The following is a 9652-nucleotide window of genomic DNA, read 5'->3' as shown; positions in this document are numbered from 1 at the left end:
GAATACAGAATCTCACTAATGCATGCAAAGTTTAAGAGAAAACATCAGATATTAGATGTCAAGTCAAGTCGTAGATGTAATGACTAAAACATGGTAACTGCCACAGTCAAACCAATTCTGCCTTAAACTCCGTTGGTGCTTTAATGGTTTAGAAACTGTCCACACCTCCCTAGTTTGAGTGACATGATTAGACTGATGTCATGCCTTGTTGGAACAAAAAGCATTCTAAGTCATGTCTTTTCATTTCCAGTGTTATACCTAAAATAAAATACTATCCACTTCTTCATTACTGCAATGAACAACAGTGTGTGACCTTATGACACAATTGCTGCATGATACAACATGACAACCAAACATTATTTATCTTCCATTATATGTAATAATCATATCAGTGTTATATGTCTGGGAAAATTAACAAAAAAATGCTGACGATCCTTACAGTATTTAATAGAGGCCACTGCCGCTACTGTTTCAGAGTGCTTACATCAGGCCTCAGCCATACAACAGCCTTCTCAAGTCATTTAAACTGTTATTTCTGTCTTGCCCTTCCATACTCATACTGATTTGCATTCACTGCAAGTGGGAGACCCTAATATTTAAGCATTCTTAACCTCCTTGAGACAGAAGAGGTGTATCATTTCATTAGGGCATCAATCCTTATCCGCCTCTGCTTTGGCACTAACGCAATTGTTCTCAAACTTTTTCTGCAATTCTTCACTTTAGATTGGGGTGTAATTTCCTGTAGACATAGCAGTCCAGTGCTTGGACGGGGTGCAGCCGGTTCAATTTCTCCTTTTTGGGGGTCTGGAATAGAGGAGGATTAAATGCCTGGAGCCTAACAGGTTGTGGGACAACTGAGGGCACCTTGGGGATGTAACCCTCTATAGGGTGCAGGAAGGCACTGGTCATGCTTGAAGGAAACTCCAGAAAGGAGGGGGCCACAAGAGGTCCTGTAGATCACCTACTTTCATAATAGAGAGGATAGTCAGCAAGAACGCAGTCTTAATAGACAAGTGCCATCATAAAATATTGGCCAACGGCTGGAAGGGGGGGGCTCAGACAGAGCCTCCAGCACAATGGCTAGGTTCCATCCAGGCACTCTTGGTCACACCGGCAGGTGCCACGGAGAAAACACATCAGGAGCAGGTTTCTGCCCAGTGAATGCCCAGACACGGGGGCATAATGGCGGACACGTAGATTTTAATAGTGAACGGAGCCAACCCTTTTGCAAACTGTTCCTGCAGGAACTCCAGCACTAAACTAATTGGGCAGTGGACTGGGTCAAATTGGTGCTGAGCGCACCACACAGTGAACAGACGCCATCTCACGGCATACAACCTCCTCATGAATTGGAGAAAGATCTCTACTACCTCAGTGGAGAGACCCGAACTTTGGAGTTGTACCGTTAAAGGGGCCACAGCTCTGGTCAGGGGTGAACTATTGTGCCCCCGAATTGAGAGAATCTCCCATAGAGGCTGCTTGAGGAGGGCCACCAAGTCCGCAAACCTCAGACAGCCCGGCCTGTGCCGTGGCATCCTGTCCCAGTGGGGCTAAAGGATATAGGTAAAACCATAGGGGACAGTGTGACGTCCCTAGAGACGTGAAAAAGTCTACTTGGGCTTAGCCAAACTTCTCCCAGATCTGCTCCACCACATAAGGGTGGAGGCGCCATTCCCCAGGTCTGGCCCCCTGCCTCAACAGGGTGTTCGCCGCTTTATTTAACAGGCCTAGGATGTAAGCTGCTCTCAGGGAAAGGAGCTTCCCCTGGGACCACAGGAGGATCTGGACAGGGGGAGTGAGCACAGACCACCCTGGTGGTTAATAAACGAGACCACCGAGGTGTTGTCCGAGCAGATCAATACATGATGGCCTCTGAGGAAACTCTTCAAAGCCAGATTGATGTGCCATAGTAGATGGGGACTTTCCCGTAGACCTTTCATGACCACTCCCCACCCCGTGAGGGACGCAGTTGCGTCAGGTGTGCAGGTCAGGGAAAAATGGCAGACCCCGACGTGGAGGCTGTGACGCCGGGAGTAAAAAGCGCTTGTTGAGCTTACTGAATGAAGGGGCTTTATGCTCATTAGCTGGCCAAGCTATATCCAGCTTCTCTACGGCCTCAGTGAGAGTGGGACAAGAACTGCGAGGAGTGGGGGCACCCACCTCAAAGAGAACTCTCCGGGAGCATAGACATGCGAGCACAGTGCGCGGCACAAATTTGCTTTACTTCATGTGCGTTTTATACTTCCTGGTTGTGACGTCACCCCGCTGGTGACAGCCTGCCTCCAATTTTTGACTGATTGCACACATTATTTCAGAGGATGGAAAGGCAGCCACATTCCCAAAGTGTTAGGATGCAGCTTGAGTTCCTCAAAGGGAACCTGACGTTCATTGTGCCCCACCTGTCCTGTCGTTATTTCTCACTAGAGGGAAGCACCCCACACTTTAAGAACCACTGCCCTAATGAGCCACTGGGATAATTTTTTTGGGAAGGATGGTCAGCATTTTTTATCTGATGGAGGTAAGGAGGTCCTCCAGTTGTCAGCATTGTTTTTGACCAAGAATAGCTTTGGATGTCAAGCACCTTTGCTAATCATGAAGCAAATAAAGAGCAATCTTTCCACGACACTAACCATAGGATGCCATATCAGCTGAGCCTTTCTGTAACTGGGTTCTAAACCCAGAATCCAGTTGCAGAATTTATGTGTAAAAATCCAAACATATACAAGCAGAATCCAATTCCAGATAGGAGAGAATCCAAATATATGCAAACATCTTGGCTAAACCCGACCCAATTCTTTTTAGAAAGTTATTTTGAATATGAACCTTGCTTGCGAAACCATCCCCTGAACAAGGAAGAATCATTATGGTTTGCTTTGCTTCCTGAGGGTCTGGACAGGTTGCTATTGCTTCCTGAGCTTATTATTGTTTGTAACACTCATGTAGAAAGACTATAGAAAAACACTGTTTCTCAGTGATCAGAGTCCAGTCTTAACCACTGACCTAAAGATGGACTATTTACTCAGAATTCTTTATTATCTCATAAATGTGTACAGCAAAGATTACATGTTAAGAATGAAAAACATGCGTAACATTTAAAACTCTGATTTGTAAAAATGGTCTACATTATTATTAAGATCAATTGTGCTAAAAACAAACAAAACACAAAAAACACAATCGCAATAAAAATTTAACAATTATTATTTTAAGTCTGTTTGTCTTCAGATTCATTTACAACCTAAAGTGATAAAACTACAGATTATTCTTTACTTTTATATTTGACTAAAGTACAGATTACGATACTCACTAACATTTTATGTATAATAAAGCAATCTATTACAATGTGTGTTATTTGTTTAGCAAAACAAATATTTCTATTTAAAAAAGAAACATACTCCTGTTAGACCCCGACCTATGACCATTTGTCTGACGACGGTCACTGTCACTGGCAATATATATATATAATTTTTTATTTACTTTATTTGTACTATGTAAAATTTTTTTAATATTTACAGTGCGTCTTTATGTCTATCTACGTCATAGGTTGTGGTCTACCTGTACAATATACCAATTACTGATAACTATTATTTGATTTGTAATTATTTAAAACATATATAAATTCAGGACAAAACATTGATTAATGCTGAATCTGTTTGGAATATTTGCAGAGTTATAATGAATTTAACGCACCTCCTAAACCACGGATAAAACAGAGCGTAAATAAATGGATTAATGGTGGAATTAAGACAAACCACTATAAAGATATTTTGAAAGGTTTCTGCCTGTAGTTCAATAACGTCACCTAATATACTATAAATAAAATAAGGAAGTAAACACACCAGAAACACGGACACTAAAATACCGAGGACTTTGGCTGCTTTTCTCTCAGATTTCATGGAGTGGGAGGTGATTTTCTGTGTTTGAGGTCGTGTGTGATTATTAAGCTCTCTGATAGCAGTGGCGTGTTTCTTAGCGATCAGAAAAACCCGACTGTACAATATGATTATGACAGAAAGTGGAAATATAAATGAATATACAAGATCAATTACAGACCCAACACTAGTCAATAAGTAAAAACATTCCCCAGGACACATTAGAGAAGTTGTAAAGTTTCCACTAAAATTATATAATGTTATAGTATACACTATGCACACACACCAGTTAGAAGAAACTAAAATGCACATTGCTCCCACAGAGATGGTGTTTGTGTAGAAAAAGGGGTGTGAGAGCGCCAAATAGCGATCCACAGAGATCAGAGCGACATTATAGATGGATAAACTTGTAAGGAAACCAGCAATCAAGTAAAGAACAATGCAGAAAATTCTCCCAAAAATCCAGCATGACTGTAGTGATCGGATTAACATTGGTGGTATTACAAAAGCAACGACGAGGAAATCCGACACGGCCAGAGAGAGCACGAGCATGTTGGTCGGTGTATGAAGCTGCTTGAAGTGAAGAACAGAGATGATGACGAGCAGATTTCCACACACAGTTAGAAGAACCACAGCAGCTGAACACACGTACAGTGAGATATAAACTGCAGGAGATACAGATCTCTCTGGACAGGAGAAATGCTCACAGCGATCCGAAAGATTCAACTCCGTCACGTTCATGAACACAGCATTTCTCTAAAGTTCAAAAAAGTTAAAAGAAATACCTAATATATAAAACAATATTACTTTAAAAAAGACTTCTGGTTTAAACAGTTCTGGTGCTTTAATAGTTTAGAAATTGACCACACCTCCCAGATTTGAGTGACAGTACTTACATCATAGCTTGTTGGAACAATAGGCCTTGGCAGGAGAATCCTGATGACTTGGCTTTCCACCCTTGCCTCATTACACTGAAGTTAATGAATTTGCTCATTGTTTTTTGGCTCTTTCATCAGCATTTAGATAGAAAAGCAGTAAAAGTAAAAGTAAAGTAAAGTCTTCCTTGTGGACACGACAAATACTTTGCTGAATGATTATTAAATTAAATCAAAGCTGTCACTTTTTACATTATATAACATTTACATTAATTCAGAATCTAGCATTTTTTATGGAGGCCATGCATGTGACCTCTGATATGAGCAGGCTGTGGGAGGAGGCCATGCACCCTGGCATGAGATTGTTAAGGGGTGAAAACTGCGCCATTGGCCACTCGCATGAGTTCATGGAAGGTGGTGTGAAGTTTGTGCCATCACCCCCTAGTGTGAGCTGATCATGGCAGGCTGTGTCACTCCTTGGCATAAGCAAGCTGTGGGCGGAGGACCCACTATTACCCCAAGTGAGCAGGTAACGTAAGGTGTCCAAACCAAAGCACCCAAATGTGGGCAGGTTGTCAGAGGCATGCAGTTGACCCCTGGTCAAGACCAGGCTGTAGCCCCTAAGTATAAGCAGGCTCCCACATAGCAATTTTTCTCTGGCCGAACTCCGGCCCACATAAACAGCTTTTGCTTGGCCCACATACTGCAATGAATTACGGTCCTAGTGTGGACCAGGTCTGGATTCCAGACAAGGGCCACACATGGGCCATAACTGGCCCAAGTCTCAGGGTAAATCTCCCATAACTGGTCCTAAATGACATCTGGCCCATGTCTTGTGAGCCACCTTAAAAATTGTACCACCTCTGCCAAACCGGGCCATGTTTGGCCCACATGCTGTATGCCAGTGCCAGATGAATGCCAAATCTGGGCCAAATTTGTTTGCTGACTGGGCTGTATAAGGAGGTTGTATTGTCACTCCCTGCTGTAATCCCCCCAGTTGAAGCAGTTCAAGAAAGGCAACTAGCATGAGTAATACTTGGGAGACTACTGCATGGGGAGGTCTAGAAAGAGGATATTCAATTCAAATCAATTTATTTTTATTTGTATAGCGCTTTTAACAATGAACATTGTCTTAAAGCAGCTTTACACAGATAATGTGGTGATCAAAAGTGAAGATGTTCTTTATAAGTGTAAGTTTGTCCCTGATGAGCAAGCCAGTGGCGACTGTGACAAGAAAAAACTCCCCGAGATGGCATAAGGAAGAAACCTTGAGAGGAACCAGACTCAAGAGGGAACTCATCCTCATCTGGGTTGCACTGAATGTCCATTTGTAGCAGATATAAGATGATCAGAAGCGAAACGCAGTCCTGAGTCAGTGTAGCAGACTGTTGACATTAACTGCAGTCCAATCCATCCTCAAAGCGCCCGTTCTTACTCCGGATTTTCATGGAACTACCCAACGCGTTGATGAGAAACCGTCCCAAACTGCACAGAGTGGCCTCCTGTCGAAGAAAACACTATCCAGAGGCAGGCCTGGATGAAGTGGGAAGATCCACGGAGGGGAGAGGGGCAGGAACAGTGGTCACTGGAGCCTCAGGAGCATGTTTAACTCGACAAAGAGAGAGAGAGAGAGAGAGAGAGAGAGAGAGAGAGAAGGATATGGATTATTAAGTGTCTTGTTGTTGTATGAGAGTTATTATCACTGTGCAGTTTGGACTCCAGCAAGACTCGCTATGGCAGCATAACTAAAAGGGAGAACCAGAAGGTAACACCAACATGAGGGATCTCTGGGATAAGAGACGACCCACCACACCACCGTCAGCAAACCTGACTGAACGTGAGAGAGTGAGGGGACGACAGCATACAAATATCCCAGTTCACCAAACACTCTATATCCATGCCCCCTCCAGATCTGCTCCTTTACCTAAGAAAAATCTACTGATAAAAGGCTTGACTAAATAAATGTGTTTTTAACCTCGACTTGAACACTGAGACTGTGTCTGAGTCCCGAACACTGATTGGAAGGTTGTTCCATAACTGTGGGGCTTTATAAGAGAAAGATCTGCCCCCTGCTGTAGTTTTCATTATTTGAGGAACCAACAAATAGCCTGCACCTTTTGATCTAAGTAGGCATGGAGGATCATACTGGTACAGAAGTTCACTCAGAGTCAGTAGTAGTATTTTATAATCAATGCGAGATTTAATTGGGAGCCAGTGTAGACTGATCAAAACAGGAGTGATGTGGTCATATTTTCTAGATCTAGTGAGGACTCTTGCTGCTGCATTCTGAACTAACTGAAGCTTATTGATGCACTTACTCCAACACTCAGACAGTAAAGCATTACAGTAGTCTAATCTGGATGTAACAAAAGCATGAACTAATTTTTCTGCATCCTGTAACGACATCATATTTCTAATTTTAGCAATATTTCTAAGGTGAAAGAAGGAGATCCTGGTAATATTATTCACGTGAGCCTCAAAGGAAAAACTCGGGTCAATAATCACACCAAGGTCTTTGACTGCTGTACACACTGAGACAGAAACACCATCCAGAGATGCTACATAATCGGAAAGTTTGCTTCTAGCTGCATGTGGTCCTAGTAAAAGTACTTCCGTCTTATCTGAGTTGAGCAGAAGAAAGTTATCAAGCATCCACTGTCTAATGTCCTCACCATTGTTTAGTTGATCTCTCTCGTCTGGCTTTACTGAAATATACAGCTGTGTATCATCAGCACAGCAATGGAAGCGAATACCATGTTTATGTATAATTTCACCCAGAGGCAGCAGATATAAAGAGAAAAGTAGTGGGCCTAAGACAGATCCTTAAGGGACACCAAACTTTACCTCCGAGAGTGTGGAGAACTCACCATTTACATCAACAAACTGATAGCGATCAGTCAAATAAGACCTGAGCCAAGAGAGAGCTGTTCCCTTTATTCCAACAACGTTCTCAAGTCTAGCAAGCAGTATAGTGTGATCAATGGTGTCAAAAGCTGCACTAAGGTCGAGCAAAACAAGTAAAGAGACAAAACCCTGGTCAGAGGCCAACAGCAGGTCATTTACCACCTTAACTAGCGCCGTCTCTGTGCTATGATGAGGCCGAAATCCTGACTGGTACATTTCGAAAATTTTATTCATAAGTAGATGTAAGCAGAACTGCTGTGCTACAACCTTTTCTAACACTTTGGATGTAAAGGGGAGATTTGATATTGGACTGTAGTTGGACAGCTGACATGGGTCAAGGTCAGGTTTCTTAATTAGGGGGTTGATAACTGCCAGTTTGAAGGATTTAGGTACAAAACCAGTGCTAATGGAAGAGTTTATTATTTTTAAAACAGGTTTAATTACCTCTGGAATTATCTGTTTGAGGAAACTTGTAGGCGAGGGATCGAGAATGCAGGTTGATGATTTCGATGAGGAAATTAATGAAATTAAGTCATTCTCATGAATAGGAGTGAAGCTTTGTAATTGATTGTATGTTATAATGACACTGCTGTCTACAGGGTTACTTGTAAAATAATTTGGATTTATATTAACTGTCTGGATTTCTTGCCTGATGTTTTCAACTTTATTATTAAAAAAGTTCATGAAAATCATTACTACCTAATGATGGTGTGCATGTGAGTGCAGTGCTTTTATTCCCTGTTAATTTTGCTACCGTGCTGAATAAAAATCTAGGATTCTGCTTGTTATTTTCTATGAGGGAGGAGAAATATGCTGATCAGCAGCACTAAGAGATTTTCTATAATTTAAGAGGCTCTCCTTCCATGCTATTTGAAATACTGTTAATTTGGTTTGACGCCATTTACGTTCTAATTTTCGAGTGGTCTGTTTTAAGGTGTGTGTATGATCATTATACCACTGTGCTAATTTTTTCTCCCTGATCATTTTGGTCTTAAGGGGAGCTACATCATCTAGAGTATAGCGTAGCGTTGATTCTAGGTACTCAGTGGCCCAGTCGAGCTCTGCGGGGTCTGACGGAGATCTATTTAATATCGAAATTTCTGAAAGATTATTGATAAAATGCGCTGCTGTAGCTGACGTGAAAGTACGCTTAACACGGTAACGTGGTGAGGTAGAAATGCAGTGACTGAGGCAGATTTTAAAAGAGATGAGATAATGGTCTGAAATAGCTTCAGACTGAGGAATTATGACTAAGTTTTTTATTTTTAACCCAAATGTTAACAACAAATCGGGAGTGTGTCTCCACTATGAGTGGGTCCTATAACATTCTGATTAATTCCAACTGAATCTAGAATGAACACAACTGCTGCTCTTAAGGAGTCTTCCTGATTATCAAAATGAATATTAAAGTCACCAACAATTAATGCTTTGTCTAAAGAAGTTGCTAAATTTGTGATGAAATCTGCAAATTCTATGAGAAAATCAGAGTCGGGCCCCTGGGGGTCTATAAATAATAATTAGTGGAATTGAATGACTGGACCTGCTTTCGGACACTGAATATTTTATGTTGGTGTAAAGAACTTCAAATGTTTTACATTTGTGTTTAGTCTTTTGTGTGACGTTTAGATTATTATTATAAATAGCTGTGACTCCGCCTCCTCTGCCATTTAGACGGGGTTGGTGTATGTAACTATACCCAGGAGGACTCGCCTCATTTAATGCTACATATTCATTCGATTTAATCCACGTTTCTGTCAAACACATTATATTAAACTCCTGGTCGGTAATAATTTCGTTTATAGTAAGCGCTTTTGGCGTGAGAGATCTAATATTCAACAATCCTATCTTTAGATCAGAGGTGCTGGCTGTGCGTTCAGTCCTATTTAATTTAATGTTAATCAGGTTACTTAAACAGACTTTCTGATAATTCCTATATTTTGGTTTTGCTCGGGGGACAGACACAGTCTCAATATGGTGGATCCTGAGTGACGACTCTGTGCAGCT

General features: G+C 41.6%; 1 protein-coding gene across 1 annotated transcript; it reads right to left on the bottom strand.

The window, feature by feature from the left end:
• Window positions 1-3617: 3617 nt before the first annotated feature.
• Window positions 3618-4610, bottom strand: LOC124401662 (trace amine-associated receptor 13c-like). Its single transcript, XM_046874094.1, has one exon. It carries the CDS (start codon window positions 4608-4610, stop codon window positions 3618-3620), a length of 993 nt encoding a protein of 330 aa, XP_046730050.1.
• Between the last annotated feature and the right edge of the window lie 5042 nt (window positions 4611-9652).

Source organism: Silurus meridionalis, chromosome 18 (genome assembly GCF_014805685.1).
Source record: "Silurus meridionalis isolate SWU-2019-XX chromosome 18, ASM1480568v1, whole genome shotgun sequence".
Lineage (NCBI taxonomy): Eukaryota > Metazoa > Chordata > Actinopteri > Siluriformes > Siluridae > Silurus > Silurus meridionalis.
The sequence above is the reverse complement of the archived record's forward strand: the minus strand, read 5'-3'. Positions and strand labels throughout refer to the sequence as shown.

Bases quoted from the DNA above. Each gene is read 5' to 3' on its own strand.
- LOC124401662 (XM_046874094.1), bottom strand. From the start codon at position 4,610: ATGAACGTGACGGAGTTGAATCTTTCGGATCGCTGTGAGCATTTCTCC.